Below are 21,050 nucleotides of genomic sequence, written 5' to 3'. Positions count from 1 at the left end.
ATTGGTTTTAATACTATAATTTTAGTATTAGACCACTATAATTACACTAAAGCACAAATGTAGCAGCACATCATGCACATCAGAACAACAGTGAAGAAAGTTTGTTAGGTTTTTTTTTCACAATCCTGTTTCAAAACCTTAAACGTGAGGGGGACATTAAGGGATTCATCCTTAGTTGTGGCAAGTTCAGAGGCAGTCTTCAGTTCTAGTCTTCTTTTCCACACAGTTTACATGGAGAGGCATTCTCCTCAGTCACATGTAGTTCTGGACAGAATGCCTGAAAGGAGGCAGTAATGACCAAAAATCCCACTGCATATAGAGAAAGATGGTTCAACACTTACCACCTTGCTTTTCTAGGCTCTCCCTGCCAGAACAGCAGGCTAAATGGTCATCAGCAAGAGAGAACACTTCAGAAAAATTGAAGTCTGAGTCTCCATTCCACCAGCCTTGACTTTTCACATAATTCCTTAATTCAGGATGCTCAGCATCAATTTTTGTAGTTAATGAAAGCTGATTGCAAATGCATTTCACCCCCTCTGTAGAAAGAGCCACATATTAGAAGAAAGCATTAATACAGTTTTTCTGGGAGAAGCCGGAAGGACAATGTAATTTCAATTAGGAAACAAATTAAATCGCTGGTTAGGATGTACATTTGGCATGACTGCCTAACTACACTTGCACAGACTCACCAGTCACTGCAGGCTGCAGATCTCCATTCTCTGTGCCGTACACAGGTTTTTACACTGCCTTGTGATTAATAACGTTATTTAGTCAGAATACCAGTTTCACAATCCATACCTCATACATTCTGACCATGAAATAACAGTGGTCTCTACAGCACCTGCCTAATCTTTTCTCCAGTGATGTATTCTATCGCCACAACAAGGATTAAGGTCTGACTTGATTTCAAAATACAGGATGTTTCAAAAAGATGGACCCAATTTGAAATCACTGCCTCTCTGCAATTGGGTCCATCTTTTTGAAACGCGCTATATATTTCAGCAAAGCTGCATTTAATGTAATGACCCTTCTTTGCCCATCAAAACTGAAAATTTAATTTGGAAAAATGTTTTTAAAAGCTTACCAATTGCTTTAAGCTTTTCAGTCAAAAAACAATTTTATTGTAAGCTGCCAGACAGGCTTAAATTTAACTTCATTTTTAATCTTAAATTCTAAAATGGCATGAAGTAAAAAGAAAGTGTAAGTAACCTTCAAAGAATATTAAAGAGTTTTTAAATTTGCTTTTCTCAAAAATACCGCAGTGCTTATATCCATATATCTACCGCATGACTAACAGTGGCTGCAGCAGATACTCCTCAGAGAGAATAAAGCAAATGCACTAGAAGCCAGGGAAAGAGCTGATAAAATAAATCTCTACACTTCAAGCAAACTAGGTTCTGGAATTTGGCACAGACTCTTTCTTAAACAGAAACCAAGGCAGTATTTGTGAAAATTATCAACACTGCCTTCCATAAAAGTAACCTTACTTTTGTAATGCCTCATGTATGCAATTTAAATGAGTAACAGCTTACAGGAGGAAGTTCTGTGTATCAGTCTGCAGAAGAGTCACTGTCATTCACTTCTGACTTGCACTGGGTCACTGACAGCTTGTTCTGATTCATGCTTTCAAACAGCATACCCTTTAGGGAATTTTCTTGGGTGTTAGAAATATTTACATTTGTATCAAGCCATGTAAGCCACTCCCTAAGAGTTCTTTAAATATCACATTTAGTAACTCGTGTAAAATAGTATTTCATGGTTTTGATCCCCCTCCAAAAATGAAAATTTATCAAGCAAATAAATTTTTCCACTCAGACTGAAGAACAGTAACAAGGATTTTAAAGTGTTTATTCTTAAATTACTGTTGAAGAGTTGCTTGATAAACACTCACTATAAGCTTTACAGAACTGCAGCGGGAATATTAGGAACAGAAAAACTCCGAGAACAGAGTCGAGAAACAAAAATTGCCTTCACACTGGGGAATGCCACATTTTCCCTGTTTTAGCAGCGTTTGTGCATTCATTTGAAGCTGAAGAGTTGCAAGAGTTGAAGGTCATGGCTGAAAAAAAAAAAAAAAGAACTCCCTGAACAAAGTATGAAATAAGAGTTCTTGCACAGCCAACAGCCTCTCCTCCTGGCAGCCTCGGCAGGCTGCAGGAGATGGAAACTGCTCTATCTACGGCTCACAGGGACCTCCTGAAGAGAAATGTGCTGGTAAAAAAAAAAGAACAGAGCTGCAGTATCATTTCAAAGAGCTGCAAGCAGCAGATGAAGGCAAGAGTTTATTTGCTGGGAAGAAGGGCACGAAGGTTGCGTATTGCTGATGCAGCTAAAAAGCCTAAGTAAAAAACACTGTTCTTCAAATATCAGCCAGCTAGGGCAAGAGAAGAAGGCAGGCTGCCACTCCATAATCCTAGGGATCTCAGAAGCCAGCTGCTTTCCAGAATTTGGGTTTTATCAGGACAGCAAGATCAGTCTTCCCTCCTCTATTTGGTATCTGATTGTGCTAGAAAACATCCTCCGTCTTGCAGGTATCCCTTAAAATGCAAGCTTTGCTTGGACAAACACCATCCCTGCTAAGGTGAGCTGATTCACGTTTGATGGCGTGAACCAACGATAGGCCAGCACACAGCCTCGCACAGCCTGGTGTTATTTCTTTGCTTTGGTATTTTCAACAAAGTCAAACCTCCCTCATCCCCATATCTGCTCTCTCCTTCCCTTCAGTAAAAGCGAAATCAAAAGAGAATTGAATGGATCTATCACAGTTCAAAGCATGGATGATAAAAATCCTCATAAATTATCTGTATTTTAAATTCATTCAAATGTGAGTAAATTTTTAAAAGGTCTACTCTTATGAAAATAAAAAATATATTAAAAAAAACCACAATACAACAACAGAAAATAAATTAAATATATGCCTTTGTCTACTGTATTATATTAAGGCAGCACATATTTGCCAGACAAGTTTTAACCAAGTTCAGCTACCAAGCCAGTGAAATCTAGAAGTTACTTTGGCAGCTCTGGCTTCATGCATACAGAAAAAGAAACCATCTACAGGCTTCAAGAGCAGTACTGTTTTGCAATGTCAGACAAGAAATGGGGATATGAGGGAACTGTATTTATTGCAGTTAAGAAACCAGAAGCAGCCCATTCAATTTACCACCTAACACAAGCCCTTTTCTCAAAGCTATCAATGCTTATCCTTCCCTCTTAATATTTTAGATCTGTAAGGAACAATTTGGGCATTAACTCCATCAAAAAGATACTTGGGACATTCCAAACAGTAAATAAATCTGGGAAAATACAACATTTACCAAAGATAAAAGTTCAAGCATTATGATTATTACATAGTTTATGTATACTGGTCACAATCCCCAGCTTCACAGAAAATGCTGTTACATCTGCCAATTCAAATCAACATTTAAAAAAATAAGAGTAGTACAAATATAGAAGAAGGTGAAAATCAACTATTTCATCAAATACTTGCACAAACTAGTCATTTATCTAAACTCAGTAACTTTAAGAACCAATTCTTCCAAGACAATTATTTACAGCTGTTTGTAATAAGAGCTGTTTGCTGCGAGCAATAAACTGACCTGTGATTTTTTCTGCTGCCCAGTACTTTCCAGAAGTCTCCAGTATCCAGGCTTCACTTCTATCCACAATCAAAAATGCACTTTGGAAAGTATGGCATGAACTCCCATCTTCATAGTAATTTCCACCTTGTCCATGCTCTTCCAGCAGAGCCACTATCACATCCAATGCTTCCTTAGCTGTTGCACCTCTTTCTAGGCCAAGTCTATCAAAAAAGGGCAAAACAGATTGAGACAGACATGTAGCGGTGAAATTTCTGTAAGTTATTCATTTTAAACATCAGCACTGATCCGGTTTTCAAACACCAAAGTGTCAGGTATGCCTGGTGTAAGAATTTTTGCTTTAATCAGTTATTAGAATTACAGGATGAGATATTAAATTATTTCATTTGTTTCAAGTCTTTATTTTCTACACAGGTTGTCTATTCTCAAGCTTATAATAGCTGGTTTTTATATATATAATTTTTTTTAAATAGTCCAATTACCCACCAATGGCCTCAACTGCACTGTAAATGTGTAATGCTCTATCTGTCCCCACTCAGGCAGAATAAATTTGAAGAACAACTTGCAAAGGTCTTTTTAAAGTTACAGCTGTATGCAAGTTGACTCTTCTGTACAGAAGAGTGGGAAATTGCAAATTAGTATTACCAGAGATTAAAAAAAGGAAGGAACATTCAGTATCTCAATTGAGCATTCAGTATTTCCATCTCTCTACAAGCTCTCTTTTTCAATGCTTCAACATTGAATTGGCCATGGAAGTCAGATGTATGGTATTCTTTGATGCATGTTGCTTGCAGTAGATAGAAGCATTTGTGCACAGTCATGCTTCAGTGTTTCTGCAGAGGCTTCCTCCCAAAAATGTTTAACAATTAAACACCAGATATGGCTTTGTCTGCACTAAGAGTAACCATATGATTTCAAAAGAAGGTTTGAGCAAAGCAAGGGTGCTTTAGGGAAAAGTAAACTGAGGCACAAGAAGAGGTTTTACAAAGCTCTAGGGAATGACTGCATCCTGCCTTGAATAAATGAGATGAAATGAGATAATCTCTTGCGATAATTTACAGCCCTAACCAAGTCAACAATGAAAGCAGTAACCACAGGAGTCTCAATCAGACCTGCAAATTATTCTGCTGGTTCCAAAATCCAGTTACTGGTAATGATGAAATGCAGTATTTCAAACAACAGCATATCCATGCCTCCATCCTTCAGGAGAGCTATCTGGATCTGCCCAAAATTTCTCAGTTATGTCTCCTTAATATTTTCCTGGTTTTATCTTTCTCTAATAGCTCTACAGACAAAGTCATTTTGACTGATGGATAGTTCCAAGAAATTCACCTTTTTAAAGCTAAGTACTATGCCAGCTCTTTCCATTTCCATGGAAATCGCATGACAAGAAAACACTAATATGTCTTTTCTAAAACTACAGTACATAAATCAGGTTCTAATTATTTGGATACAAATTTGCTGATCTAAATGTTTTTCAACCTAATCTCTGCACTGGGCTTGCTTCCTTAAATAGCTGGCCACTATTAGTCTTGGTTTAGGTTGAATTTTCAAAAGCAGTGTTTCCATCTCTCTCAGCAGCATCTATTTATCACTTAATGACAAAGGAGAGCCAACTAGAGTTTTGGATAGTTAGTATTTTGGGGGACTATTTGTCCCCCATCACCTTCTAGCTTTGCATTCATAAAGTCTTTCCTTCTCATATTGTTTCTCTTATTAGCTGAAACTTGTTTTGCATTGTTGTCTCCATTTTTAGTCCCTATGTATTTATGCTATTCCTTCACTATTTTCATCATTGGTACAATCGCTTTTTCAGAGCAATACAGAGATGCCAGTCTTCGCACATACCATAGATATAATCTAAAAGCCAGTCCAAGAGCACGTTTTATTTATTCCCTAAGAACAAACCCAAGAGCTGTCACAATGAATGAGCAGGTCACCTTGGTGACCATTTAGTCACTAGACTGAGTGATTATCCACCCCCTTGTCTCCAATTTATGACCATCAGCTTATGATTAGATCAAAACCTGCCATACCATCACACTAAAACTTTTAGTAATATCTCCCTGAAATTCTCCTTCTGACATGGATATAGTCTTGGCTTTCTTTGTCAGAACTACAGCAGAGATTCAGGCCAAGGAAGCATCTTTTAGAGCATTGTTTTGCACATCTCCAATGTTACATTTACTTCCATTTAACAAAGACCTAGGCACTGGTTTTTGTGTGGATGCTCCTGTCAGTCACAAGGGGCAGCAAAAAGCAAAGCAAGGAAAAAATTCCACCCTACACAACCACCACACGGCTCATCTCCACAGAACTGTAAGTCTTGCCAGTTATCTTGACATCAACGTCCTGGGCAACTGCAGCATAACCCTCCCACTAACACATTTCAGAGTTCTCTGCAAGGGAAGCTGGAAGAAAAGTTTTGAGTAATTTGACCCCCAGATGAGAGCCTGAATTATCCATTAAGGAAATTTCAGTGACTTAGTACAATCCACTACCTCAGTACCTCCAATATGCTATCGCAGCATAATATAACCTTCTCAAAACAACATTATCTTAAGCTTTTCAACTTCACGTATCAGTTACAGATGCAGACTTTCCAAATGAGATAACTAACAAACATGATCATGACATTCTACTTTATTCAGTTTTGATGTCTCCAAGGAAAGAAATCGTTAAGCAAATTAATACCATTTTAAAGAGCATTCTTGACTCCTGGCCAAGATTGGTGTCTCTGTGTGGCTCTGAAAAAGTGCTTGCACCAGCGATGAAAAGAATGAAGAAATAATACAAACACGTAGGGATTAAAAGACAACAATGCAAAAATAATTTACAAGTTTCTTCATATATGCCCTTTGTATTATAATGTTGTCCTGTTCTAACTGTACCGCCATAAGCAAAACAGTACACCACCTTTTCATAGAAATATACTACTCTAAGTAAACAGGTGCTTTATAGAGGCAACTGTGCCTCAAAACAATAAAAAAGCCTGCAGCCACACCAGGAAGAGTATACAAAGAAAGTCCTGATCATAGAATCTCAAAAGCTAACCAATGCAGCAATACCGGTGCAGTTTCTGACGACCAGCTTTTGAATACCTCCTTAGAACAGAAAAGAAGCAGTTCTTAGGAATTTGTGCTGGAATCTGTTTTCTCTCAGTTTTTCTGTCTGTTGTGACTAGGTTCATATTCTCCATTTAGATAAACTGGGATAGGGACAAGCCTGCGTGGAGCAGGATCAACTTCCTTCCCTCAAGTCAATCACACATTTATTTCTTAAGAATCATTCATATGTTCTGACATGCTGTGATACACTATTCAAGCTACAAATCTGTAGATAACTGTCTTAATCCCCAGATATAGCAGTATAGAAGGTAACACTCTGTTTTCGGTCTTTAAGCCAGCAGCCAGTTACTACACAAGCAAAGAACTTTGCGAAATACATCTCTACTGATGTCCATTGTGGTCTCTGTTGAAAAAAAAATGCTTTGCCTATGAGATTTCAGGATGAATTTTTAGTTTCCTATTTCAACAACGAAACATGCTGATTTCAGAATTATACTACCCTGCTCAAAAATGCTTCTGGTCTGTTTAATGCCATGTGTTCTCACAACACAGGGTTTGCCCATGTTGACTGGATTTGCAATCCTAACTGAAAAGTAACAATTCCAGATCAGTTCAAAGAGAGAAGTCTCCCTTACAGAAGAAGAATAATCACTTTAAGAGAATGTAGAAGCAAACTCTTTGGCAAGCCTGAGCATTCAAGGAAAATTTTATTCTACTACCTGGATGACATTCTGGGTTGACAACTCTTACATGTGCTCTGAAGAACATGTTTCAGAGTATAAAGCTTTTAGTTTCTTTTGCAAGCAGGTAGCCACACATGCACACACAGTGTCAGTCTTCATCCTTCAGCTAAGACCTAATACAGGTGCATAAAACCAACACACACATAGGTGTGGGAAAAGTTTGGCCAGCAGTGATGTGCATTTCTTAATTAGGTTTAAAACTCCAATTTATTTTTATTCCAATAAATCCTGAGTGATAGAATTAGTCTGTTCTGCAGATGCGTAAAAACAGGCAGAGCTGGCGCCAGCTACTTCACTGGTGCTATATGATGGATCTTGTACTCGATGCCTTTCTATTCTAGGAGGTGATCCCAAACATACGCTTAATGCAACTGGTCAAGTCTTCACTGTAAGAGAAAGAATCATTTTGGCTGGAACAAGAGAGGTTGCCTTCAACACACCCCTAGTTCTCCTTGCCTGAAGCACTCTCTGCATTCAGACTAAGGACAATTTCTTCTGCAGATAAGAAGGAAGAGAGGGAAGGTAATATCTACAGGTGAAGATCACTGGTACTTTATGATGAGTTTCTTGTTACATTGATATCTCCTGATTTGCTAGTTTGAGTAAATCAGTATTTTGAGACTGCAATAACAGTGACCAAAATAAGCAGAACACTGCATCTAAACCAATGGTTTGTTAAAGTTTCAAAATAATGCTAGTAGGAGGAAAAAAATAAAGGTGGAACTTGGAAAGTCACTTAACATATTGTCCTACATTGTCTTAAAAGAGCTAGCAAGTCTATACAGTCTCGCTTGATGCAATTAAAGTTACTGGTCCTCCTAGATTCCTTCAGTAATACAGTGTTTAGAGAAAATACCAAAGAGAAATATAACCCAGATTCCGTCATGATTTCCTTATTGGTCAGATTCTATAGATCTCTGATCATATTTCTCATTTCTACTGCATTTTCTCCAATTGGCTCATATTCCTCTTAATGTATGGTAGCTGGAACCAGATACTGTATTTCTGTAGAGACATCATCAGATGATGACATTTACAATTACAGTTTCAGGCAGCTATGCATCTAACAACAATTTCTTCTAACTCATGCTTTCTAGCTTGCTTATGAGAATAACTTCTTAGGCTTTAATGTCCTCTTTAAGAATCAAGGTATCCATTTCCTATCCTCTATCCATAAAATTTGTTAACACACTACAGAAGTAAAGTAGAATGGTTGGACAGGATTTTTCTTTACTAACAGTTATTATTACACATTTATCAACTCCATCATATTTAAGTGTTTTTTTTCCTCTTCAGGAGCTGAGATTAAGCTGGTCTATCACCACAACTCTTTATAATTCAGTTAAGCATAGCCACAACATTTTACCTTTTCCAGTCACCCAGAACCTCTCCCATCTTTCACTACTTCTCAAGAAAAATGAGAATTCACCTGAAATTCGTTTAGTCTGCTCAGTAAGTATACTAGGGCAAATTCCAGCAGGACCACTTGGTCTAACATTGATGTGCTTAAAAAAACAGTTGTTGTCCTGTTCCATCTTCAACTAAATTGAGTACTTTTGCTGCCTGTCTCTTTGCAAGAAGTGTGCACCATTTTCTCTTGTTCTTTCATTTTCAGCTTTCTTCCCCCACCCAACTCTCCTTTAAATTCTCTTCACTACAAGATGAGCCTGCAGGTTGAGATTTACAGTGCAGCACAAGCCTTTTAGGCAGTCAGCCTTCAATGAACAGACTTAGAGGAGTTTGTTTGTCAGCATTTAAATAAGGGCAATGGTTTGCATTGGAATGCATGGGCTGAAGTGAGGCATAGTAGACTGTTTATGCCTACAGTTGGCTATAAGCCCAGGACAAGCTTTTTAGGTCAGAGTAGGCTGTTCTAAAATGGGGTAGAATGAAGGGCACAACAGCAATCTGATGTTACAAATTAGCAGTTCCTTACTAAAAATGTAATAATTTCTCTTATTCTGTCAGAATAGTCACTGCTAGACCATAGGGTAGGTAGACGAGGTTTAGTGAACCCACATTATATTGGTACATACTTGGTAGCCAAAATCAGATTACAAATGTTCTAAGTGTTAACTCAGCTGTGTCTGGAGATCTGCCTAGACAGGTCTCCTGCTTATGGCATTTTAAAATCTCTTAATTCAAACACCACAAAGCTGTTACCTAGGATCACCATCATCTAAACCTTTGGTGTTTGAAAGGCTGGTCACAGCTTGGCAAGCCACCCACCTCACAAGATCCATTCCAAGCAAGGCTTCAGATTCAGAAGCTGGTTCTCTGGTCACGACGGCTTCATTAGCTACACAGACTCCATGCTCATTAGCTCCCATTTCTGCCCCCCAAAGCCAGGAGGGCCTGCTCAGCACAACAGCATGAGTCTTCAGCACCTGATCGATCTCGATATATGTGCACTGCAGAGAGAGCAGGAAGAGAAAAAGCAAAACAATTGCAAGCACTTTATCTAATTCTCTGACTGACGTAACACAAGACTTCAATATACAGATAGGACACGTTACTTTTTAAAAAGTCCACGTCTTGCATATGATATGGGAATTTTTTTAAACAACATTTCACTGTCATGGTTGAACTTCTACATCCTTATGTTGGAAAGGTCTAGGAAAACACATCTTTCTGGATAGTTGCACGCTTCCAAGAATCAAGCAGAACTCAAGTGCCAGAATCAGCGGAAAGCAGTACTAAACAGAGTGTACTGTTCCAGTAAAGAAATATAGATCATGTTTGTACAAAGTAACAACATCAAACCATTCCACCATCTCACAAAAGCACAATCTCCAGTACTTTATTAAGTACATGGTGTAACAATGGTAACTGGACAAAGTACATTAGAAGGCTTCTCCCTCTCCCTTGCTGCCTCCCCTGCAGTTGCTACCAGGACTGATACTACTGGTAGGAAAAACAAAAACAAACAAACAAAACAAACAACAAAAAACAACCAACCAAACAACAAAAAACAACCAACCAAACAACAAAAAACAACCAAACAACAAAAACAAACAACAAAAACAAACAACAAAAACAAACAAACAACAACAACAAAAACAAACAAACAACAAACAAACAAACAAATCAAGACTTGAAGAGATTTAGTGGAATGCTTTGATAAGCAGTCACAAGAAATAAAAAACCCCAGAAATTATTTTTGCTTGAATCTGACATTTCTGCTATTTAAAATGGTCTACTGTAATCAGAGGTCTGTGGATGTATTCTGACAAGTCAAAAATACAAAGAAAGGCTGCAGAGGAGTCATTGAAACTGCAAGAAAGAAAGAAATTATATGTTATCTTTCAAATATGCTTACTTTTCCCTTGCTCTACGGCTTAAAAACAAGCACTGTTTTCCCAGACAGCCTGGAAGAGAGCTTGATCTCTCATTAGATCATTGGCTTGTACAAGCCAACAGAATGGGCTTTACATTTTGTACTGAGGTCATGGTAAGTTCTTTGAGGACCGAACTCCACAGAATTTTCTCTTGAGGAAACTAAAGCTTAGTTCTTAGTGTCCAACATTCCTCCTGTAACATCCTCCTTGCAGGAAGTAATATGCAACATTTTTCTAGAGGAATATTTGGTCAGTAAGCAGGATAGACTTGGAGACCCAAAGTTGTTTGCCATGAAAATAAATGCTGTGTCTACGTTAAAAGCTAAAGCCAAAGGAATCAGTCCAAGATTATTAGCAGTGCTAAATGATTTTTTTCCTAACCTGTTTTTCCTGCTCTAAGGATTACACAGCATGATCATCTTCAGTCTCCAGTCTTGAGCAATGATATTTACAGTGCTAGTTAGTCTAGCATGCAATTAGAATGTATAACAGACCATCTTTAACCGGAAATGACATTTTTAGAGTCCTTCACTCTGACTATGCAAGGACACAAGAAATGAGCTTTCCGCCTTCATTAGGAATCATGTGCGAACAGGTCAAACTGTCATCTTCCTACAAAACCAGGCAAATTATAGGTGAAATAAGAAGATGGTTTCTCATGAAGGACACAGGATAAAAAAAAAAAAGGGAGCAGCAGGGAACTCATTCATCCTAAGGGATTAAAAATAGTAGGAATAGTAGGAACATGCTTCGCTTTTCCCTTCTACCGTGTGCTTAATTTTGATTTTTGGCTTAGGCAATAAGACCCCATCAGGGACTTACCTGCTGTAATTGTTGGAGAAAATCCCTAATATTTCACCAAGCTATTTGACCAAATCACTGATACACTATGATTTTGCAGAGGCAGATTCCTCATCTATTAAGGTGCAATGACATCTGGCACTGGCCAGGAGCTAAGATCTGACTAATAAAAACACTATATACAGTTCATCCTTTGTTTTGTTTTCTAACCAAGCCACATCAGAGCAGACATTTCTTAACAAGACTTCCCCTTCTCCACCTGAGCTGTCAGCAAGCAAATACGATTTTTGACATTCTGTGCAAATTTTTTTCAGAGCTTTAGGTAAGTGCTGTTTGGATAAGCACTTACTGCATGTGTGTGAGTGAACAGAGAATAACTGTATTTCCTGGATGTGCAGCAGCAAAAGGCGAAGCACCTTCCAACATTACATGTGAAGACGTGACCGGAGCAGCTGTCAGGAGACAGGTCTGCAGGCAGGCAGACACCAAGCCCTGCACAGCACTAGTCTTGGCTCCCTATATTTCACAGGTGCTCAGCTACCTGGAGCCATCCTGCAGTCAGCCAGGACACAAACCTTCTCAATTCTGCAGCAGAAAGCAAAACCTAGATGCAGTGTGAAGGAGACTCAGTACTTGATAAACCCCCACTTGCACAGCATTCCCTGGCTGAATAGCCCTATTATACAAGCTTGCTTACACTGACGCTTTCATTTTCCAGAAGGAAAAATGATGAAAACACTCTGAAAAGTGATAGATAGGCTAAAAAAAAGGCTGAATACATTTTCTCTGCAAAACATATTCTAGCTATCCTTGCTACCAAACACTTATTACTTGGGGCCTCATTCCAAAATCAAGCATTTCCAAAGCTGCTATACTATAAAGATTTCGTTGTCAATGGCAGCAGTTGAAAAAGGGAAAAGAAGAAATTTTTTGCTCCTGCTTGAAGGATCCAGAGCATTCTGGGAAAAAAAAAAACCAAAAAAAAACAAAAAAACAAAGATGCTTTTGCTTTCTAACTATGCAATCAGAGAACAGAAAACATCCAGAGGTCTATCCATGCACCTCAGACTACAGCTGTCACCTTCTATATTGCTTCTTTACAGTCTCCAACCCAACAAGTGAACATGGACCATATTTTCACATGGTTATTTTCAGCTTCCATACAACATCTCACATACATTGCCCATGTTCAAGCTTTATTTAAATAAACTGTCTTAGAAGACCAAAGTAACAGAAAACCATTCCAATCTGATAGTAGCTGACAGACCTGGTAAAGTACTACTGACTTGATCCTTGTTCAACAATCCTTTGCCATGGTTACTGATAATGATGAAGTCTTGATGAGATTTTACCTTCCCATTAGAATTATTTTCTACAGTAAGCAGAAAAGCAGACACTCAATAGGACTGATTTATTAAGGCTAACAGGTTCTTAATTTTAAACATAAACCTCTTGCTCTTCATAACTCACACACATACACTTAAAAAAACATCAGAAAACTCTTTTCCATTTAAAAGAACATCCTCATACAGAAAACAGAGGAGCTGGGCTATCTACCTGTAGCCAAGACATATCAGTCTTAAAGGTAGGTCAACTAAAGCCAGTCACAGAATTTGCATTGCTACCTGTTCCACAGAAATCAGAATGTATGCTTATGACAGCTCAGACATGGAAGGAAATAGTGGGGGAAAGACACCACCATCCACCAAAAAAACTTCAGTGGCCACTAGATCTCAAGAGACAGGGGCTTAGATGATGACAAGATTTCAAAAGCAAGCACGACCCACAAAACTCCCTGTCCCCTCTCTTGCACCCCACCGATCTGGCAAATCCCTCCAGCACAACAGCATAGCAGCCTGTTCTACCAAGAGCTGTGCCAAACCAGGCAATGACAAATAAAATAGACATAAGGCACTGCTGAGATTCTGCTTGCTACTGATCCTGTCTTTAAAATTCCTGAAGCATCCAGCCTCAGCATTTCCTAACACTAACATTTTTCTTTTGAGTATGAATACTAAAAAAAGAATACTGATACATTTGGTGGCAAAGGCTGCGAGCGAGTGGTGTCAGGCTCCACTGATTTGCCAGAACTCAGCCCTGAAAGCAGCATAACTGGCATCATGCCCTGTGACAGTAAATTCCCATCAGAAAGTATAAAAGTAAAGAACAGAGATTTCACATACAAGAGAGGGAGCCAACAACTTTAAAGAGAATTGAGCAGGCTGGAAACTAATGACGTTTCTTTTATTTCACTTACAGCATCAAGAAAAGAATCTTATCAAGACAGTTCTAAGTATAGCACAAAGCACAAATGTACCTCCCACCCTAGCTAGGGCATGCAGCTATGTTGGAGGTATTCCAAAACCAGACACAACAGTCATAAGCACAAGAGATTTCTTCTTTCATTAATGAAAAGAAACTATTGTGCAGCCTCTACTGTAGTCAAGTCATTATGAAATATCAATGAAATCACATAGGCTTCAGCCGTGCATAACAATGGCAATAGTCAGGGAATGCTTTAGAAAGAAATTATATTTGAAGAAGGGCCATAAGATTCTAGATTACAGAAGAGATTCCCTGACACCACCCCCTCATCAGATCTGGGCTCTCACTTGGCATTGACTCTTTGCTTAACTGCTTCAAGCACTGTCATACCGTAGCACATGTTTGAAAATGGGATATCTGTACTACTGCAGTAACTTGAGAAATTGCACCATGGCTGCTTTTAACCCTTTCTAAATGAGGGGGTGGCAAAAATGTGACGAGGCAGTCTGACAGATTGCTGCCTCTGTGTCCATCAATACATTGACACTGACAGCCTGGTTTGAACTGTCTGGAGAAGCAATTGCATGGGTGACATGGGCTACCTGAGTCCTCCCATCATGGTGCAGGACTGGAAAGCTAGAACATGGTTGCTCAAGAAAGCCCTTCAGACCATCTCCTGTGGATATGCCTCGTAGAACATGTTTTACGGATAATTCTTCTGCTGCTTATTTACAGGAACAAATGCAATAGAGCTCAAAGGAGCAGAAATAACGATTCTCTGAAAAGTATGAAAGCAGTAGCACACAATACAGAAGATATGGCAAGCTGATGCTGTATCACTGCTTGCTTATGCACTAAGCAGCACTAAGTATGCAGTGAAAGACACCTGGACAACTTTACAACACCCATTAAGCAGGGTCATGGTATCTTCTATGAGCAGCAAAATGGTTGCGCCACAGCGGAAAGGACAACTGTGCATCAGGATAAATCTAGCCTGGGTACATCTCCAGTAGTCAGCCCTAGCTCTAGCAGTCCCCTACTCAAACCAGAATGGTGAACAGAAGTCTCTCCAGTGGTAGGATAAACCCTCAGGTAGCTGGCTTTCAAAAGTACACTATGCTTTTAATAGTATTTGTATCCCTATGTTGTAGCCAGATGTAAGCAGCAGCATTTAGTAAGTATACAAATACAGAACATAACCAATTTCTGCCACAGGAGAATGTATCTTCTTCATAGGAAGAACAGGGTTTTTTTTTCCATAGTGCACTTTACATGGGCTTCCGTATTTGTGTGTTGTTCTAGCTGTTTCTATTCATTGAAACCAATAACTGTAAAATTTGAATCTGTATACCACTGATCTCTAGCAGTGTCATTTATCTTGAAGACCAAGGATAAGATTTTATTCTAGAAATGAATTAGAAAAGCAAGAAAAAGCCAAACAGTTCCCCTGTCAAAAAGCAGAACTATTCATCCTCTGACCTACTCTACCAAGCCACAAAGGAGATTCAGGCATGTGAACCACAGCACAGAGATGTGTTCAATAAAATGAAATACAAAATTCTTTAAACAAACTAAATATCACAAAGTGCAGCAAGGCACCCAAGGCTGAGAACACTCTCTGGAGACACTATATGTCAGAGTTGACTTGGTAGCCAAGAATTCACCTCTTGTTTTTTAAGTTACAAATCAAGTAGTCTCCCAGGTGATGACCAAAAGTAAAACTGAAATAGGGATGAAGCCTATTAATTCATTTTTTTTTAAATGGTAAAAATCAGATTTCAAAGAAGTTACAAAAAACCCATCATGGAGATATCCTTGTAACTCCCAGATATCCAAGGACAGACTTCTTTGCTTGGTCCCTTCAAAATGCCTGGTCACACATCTGTTTTGTCACAAGTAAAAGCTTGAGTCAAGACAGGACAGCTGGTGGTTTTTTGCCCCACATAATTCGACACTCTCCTTCCTCTTCCTCTCTGTTCCAATTTAAAAAAAAGAAAGATTAAGGAAAAATATTGTTCAAGCTAACCAGTTTCATTTTGGTAGCAGAAGGGAACAAATAAGCAGTACTCCTGCAGTGAAAACAGAGGCTCTGAGAGGGCAGAAACATCCAAGAGATTATGGCTTCTACCTCTGAACTGTTGCTGGTTTGTGCATTGTGTTAGAAAGCAAAGTCAAACACATTAGTTTAAAGGCCAGTGGCCTGCAATGGAGCAGAACAGAGAAAAAGCTCACATTAGCCAGGCAATAAACTCTGCTGAAGGCAGAAACCACTTTCTCTCTTTATTAGTTGCTGTCTGCCTGCAGAGTGCCTCTCCTCCATCTCTGTGCGAAGTCTAAAGGTCAGCTTAAACAAGGTGGCTTGAGGTAAGCCACCGGACTGCCTGTGTCATGAGACAGGCTCTTTACACAGCTAGGTATCAGGTCTCAATTGAGAGGCAAGAAAAAGCAGCTTCCTAAACTGTCTCAGAATTGTAAGCCTTTAGACTACAACTTTTTTTATCTACATAGAGTAAACGAAAAGTTTCATCATGGGCACAAACACTACCGTGTTTCATCAAGGTTTCCTGCCAGTCAGCACTTACCCATGGAGGTATCATAGTGGGGGTGCCCAGATTCCAGTTCCCAGCTGCAGTAAAATGACTAAGTTTGGCACTGTGAGTCTAATCTGGAGGCTTCCCAGAGAGCAAACTGTCAGCAGATTCAGCTACCGCTTGGCTTCTCTTACCAGCTCCAAAACATCTTAGCCCCACATATAATGCAGATAACCCAAACCGTGGGCATAAGAGGGAATCAAAATATACCAGAACTAAACTGCATCACTGGCATGATGCCTGGTAATTGCATTACAAATACCAGAATGAAGATACCTCCAGGTAATACAAAGCCAATTTTAATACAGTCAAAGTCTACCTTCCAAGCTTTATAGGTACCTTGCAACATCAGACAGAGAGCCCTCAGTTAGATCCAGATGAGTTTTTGTGCCTGCAGTGCACAGAACAATGCACAGCAAAAGATCTTACCACTCCTCTCAAAACTCAGAGCAGGGGGAAGTAGGGTGGTATCTTAAAAAAAGGAGAGAGAGAGAAACAAACAAGAAAAACAACTAAAGCACAACTGGCACAAAGTTTTAGAGAACACAAAATTCCTCCTACCCCACAGAGGGTTGGCTTTAAGCCCAGTAGAGTGTTTAATACTAACATATTAGAAAAACTGTGCACATTCCACAATTTGATAGACTTTGTTGTAAACCATCCTTTCTATTTTCCCCCTTTCACTTTTCCCTTCATAAGAAGTTGCATGCTATTAAGATAAAAGAGCTTTTAGAGCTCTACACTGAGCGAGCAACCATGACTATTTTCAAATCATGGATAACAGATAAAATTAGAAGAAATGGAGGTTGATCTGAAAAAAAAAATCTGCCTGGAAATCTATCCTAAAAACAAGACAGAGAAGCTCACATCTTAAAACTCATTCAACAAGAATTCTCACTAACACATGAAAAACTCTTAAAAATCCACGGTGGGGGGAAAAAAGAACACACTAGAGGAATTCAAAAAAGAACCCTATTTATGCTTAAGGCAGCAATATTTCACCTGCACACACAAGCTTGCTAGACTGACCACTACAACAAGGAGGAGATGCTGATTAGCATCTGCCACTGCAAAATTACAATGCACGACAAGAACAAACTTTAGAGAAAGTTGTCACACACAGAGAACAGACCTTTATGAAAAGCCCCATTGTTCGGGGTCTTGGGAACCTGCTGACACGGAGGGAAGGAATTATGTTGATGAGTTAGCTGCAGGGTTGCTTGTCTGGTAGATTGAACCACAAAGATCAAGCTTCAAATGACTTGCAGTATTCGCTGAATTCCCTTGTTTAAGGCCCTGACACAAACTAGCTGATAGCTATATAGCACAGCCTGCCTGATTCCTTTCAGGCGATAATCTACCTGAATTTCTGTGCCATTTTTGGCAACACTGTGCGTTACGACATTTGCACAAGTAGCACAGAACGTAAACAGGATACAGACTTTCTGAGAGAGTCTTATGAAACAACCCATGTTGTTAGTGTGTTGAAAACCACCTCTTAACAGAAGTTCAGAATGTGAGTGACAGTCACACAGAAGTAATCAAAATTGGATACACACTGGATTACATTACCTGCAAAGAATATATTATAAAGAAAAGCAAGTCCATCATCACTGCCCAGTGAAGGTAACAGATCATGTACCTAATATAAGAAACCAATGCAAATGGACAATATGGAATGGAAAGAAAAGCTGTTTGGCAAGAAAAGAAACACCACTAGAATGATAAAGTGGAATATTTAGTCTGAGGTACAAAGGATTACTGACTTAGAAAAGCAGTAGCATGAAATCGGTCAACCATATTTTTCTATTTGCAAAATATTATACATTTATTTTTCTCAGACCTCTTTAGTTAGTTTTCTGAAATGCAATGGAAGGAAAGCTATAGCAAAAAAACCCCCACCCAATGATAACTGAATTGTTGGCATTTTCCATAGGTTTTAAAGAAAAAAAGTAATAACCATGAATACATTAAAGGCTACATCTAGAAGCTTTGACATTCCTCTTCATTCCCCCTATTACCTAAATACCTCTAACAACTCATCAAGTTTGCTTAAAAGGTGGATATCATGTTGCATGCGTGCTACTTAAAAAACATGAAGCAGATGAATTCAAGCCCTTCCCTAAAGCTTTTCTTAACTTTTAGAGGTACCACTAAGTTCACAAGGAATCAACACAATTTGCTCAAGCTCTGCCTTTAGGTAAGTATGCATTTGTTGTAAAACAAGAGTAGCCTTAGACACATCCCTATAGTAGGAGAAATACATACAATTCAGCTTATTAGCAAAAACTGAAGACCTGACTTCTGTTCTGCTATCACACAGAGTCAGCACATTCGAAATTGCAAACTTCTTATTCACTAGTGTCTTTAAGTTCATAAAACATGAAAATCTAGAAGCAAATTTAGCTGCCTAAAACTTGGATTGTACAGCTTTCATTGATTCAGTGTATCTTTCACAATTCTCACAGAAAAGGATATTATTATGACACTTTTTAAAAACCTTTGAAGTGGCCAGTTTGTACAGTAGATTTTTTAAAAGGGTTGTTTCTAAAGAGAATTATTCTAGAACATTGATATTTTCTAGACTTGTTTGAACACATGCTCTCTCTCTGAAGGTGGAAAAAAACCCTTGAGCTTTAAAGAAAAACTAGCAACTAAATCTATGGTTAGGTCTGTCCGAAGGAGAGCAGGTAAAGGGCTGTGGGAAGCTGCCAGATAGCCTTAAGACCCAAAAAAACAATTAAAATCAGTATCTTGTTTTAACCAGCTTAGTGCTGAGTGTGACAAAGATGCAGTGGTAAGTGATTGCTTGCACTACACCCAAAGTAACTGAAGATGTTTTTATTCTGTGCTGGGAGGAAACAGGAAGAATTTCAGTAAACATCTAAACATCTGGAGCCTGCATGTTTCTGTACACCACTGTACTTGTAAAACTTCAGGCTAGCTAATGAAGAGTTATGCAGTAGCACAGACTAGCAGAAGCCAAAGTACCCACCTAATTAGGGCTTAAGCCCCTACTTTAAAAAAGTTATCAGCCCACTCCAATCCCTTGTCTAAAAGTGCACCTTCACCACATTGCAACAAATTTTAATTACTAAAAAAAAAAAAAGAAAAAAATCAGCATTTAAGTTGTAGGCTTGCAGATACCAGTTAGCAGAATAAATCTACAACCTGTAGTGTGCTAGGCAAAGGGATTGTGCTTCCCGCTTCCAGAAAGACTGGTAAAAGAGACCAGTTTATGACTGAATTCTACAAAAGGAATTAAACTGGTTAATCATGGAGTGGGAGAGGGTTCATAATAGATTATATATGACTTAATTATACCCTTCAACAAATTAGAACAATCTCATCAAAGAATAAGATACAAGGCAAAGAGACCAAAAGAATCAAGTGCTCTAACATTAAGTTCTTACAAAGTATTCTTTAAGGACATAAACACTCCAGAGCAGTTTTTGGAAGTTCTTCTTCCACAATAGCAATTTTTTTTTTTCAGTTCTATGTATAGAAGCCTAAAAAAACCCCCTCCTCTTAAGTTTTCTTCTTGTCTTTTTGTCACACTCACGTTCTGTATAGTAGCACAGGTCTACAACGGTGCTCCCAATACAGCACTGCAATTGACAGCAATTAGTGCTTTTGGACAGGGTTAGGGCATTTCTTTATACCCAAGATTAAACCATTTAATAATATATGAGATGTACCAGATGTTGGTAGCAACAGGAATCAAGAGAACATTAACTGTTGGAAAGAACAGCACCAAATCCTCCAAAACGTGGAAATTGTCCTACTTGAAAGACAGAATAAAAACCAGCACTGGCCTTAGGATCTCTTCTGGAGAAGCAACGATTATATCTATAAAGGACCTGTAGGGATAAGAGACACCAGCCTGGTGCAGAACACCTAGTGTCCTCAGCCTTCTGCACAGCCACAGGGCCAGGAGAGAGCTGAATGCAGGGAACCTCACAGTTCCTGCTTTCCAGTTGCCAGCCAGAGCAAGAACCTGCGGACTCTAAAAGTTCCTGACAGCGCAGATCAGGCTCTCAGTCCTCTGCTAAAATGGCTATCCTCACCAGTCTTTCACTTGTCTTTCCTTCTGCTGTCTCAGACTCCTCATTCTACCTTTGCTGCACACTTTCCCCTGTTCCTGTCTTCTTGTTTCATTTGTCCCCTTGTTTCACCCTTCCACATTTCCTTATGCTTTCATTTGTCCTGTCATTAAAGTGAAACTGCAGTTAACAGAATATAACTAAAGTTACTTCCAGCAGGGTTCCTTTCAACCTGCATCCATGGCATCAACATCTAGCTTCAGGACTCTACGTCCAGCCTGGATTCAGAGAGAAGCCACAGCACTGAAAACTGACCACAATGCAGGTGCCTCAGCTACAGAACAAGTCATCAAAGCAAACTGTAGGTACAAGAGTTATGTTTGGCTTAAAAAGCTTATGCTCTTGCTTTCCTCGTCTCACATTCCCTTATTAGAGCACAAGTTCTTTGAAGCAGAGATTTTTGGGTACCTGTTTTGCAACATGCTCAGCGTAGTCAGGCCCCCCCTACAACTGTCAACAACCATGAATGAAAACAATTCATGTGGCAAGAGACAAACCTTGAAAAATTGCTTCTAGTTCTAGTTAGCCAGGATATTTTTCCCTTT

General features: G+C 39.0%; 1 protein-coding gene across 5 annotated transcripts in view; it reads right to left on the bottom strand.

The window, feature by feature from the left end:
- SCRN1 (secernin 1) overlaps positions 1 to 21,050 on the bottom strand; it is a 38,998-nt gene that overhangs the window by 6,571 nt on the left and 11,377 nt on the right. For 3 of the 5 annotated variants that reach the window (XM_082045828.1, XM_082045830.1, XM_082045829.1), the window contains exons 3-5: positions 9,637 to 9,818; positions 3,597 to 3,799; positions 342 to 536 (exon numbers count right to left, since the gene is read on the bottom strand). In XM_082045828.1, coding sequence (XP_081901954.1) covers positions 342 to 536; positions 3,597 to 3,799; positions 9,637 to 9,818 — 580 coding nt within the window. The remainder of the gene's footprint in view (positions 1 to 341; positions 537 to 3,596; positions 3,800 to 9,636; positions 9,819 to 21,050) is intronic. The other 2 variants (XM_082045832.1, XM_082045831.1) reach the window with 1 other exon arrangement.

The sequence above is a fragment of the Streptopelia decaocto genome, assembly GCF_964273445.1.
Source record: "Streptopelia decaocto genome assembly, chromosome: 2".
Classification (NCBI taxonomy): Eukaryota; Metazoa; Chordata; class Aves; order Columbiformes; family Columbidae; genus Streptopelia; species Streptopelia decaocto.
The sequence above is the reverse complement of the archived record's forward strand: the minus strand, read 5'-3'. Positions and strand labels throughout refer to the sequence as shown.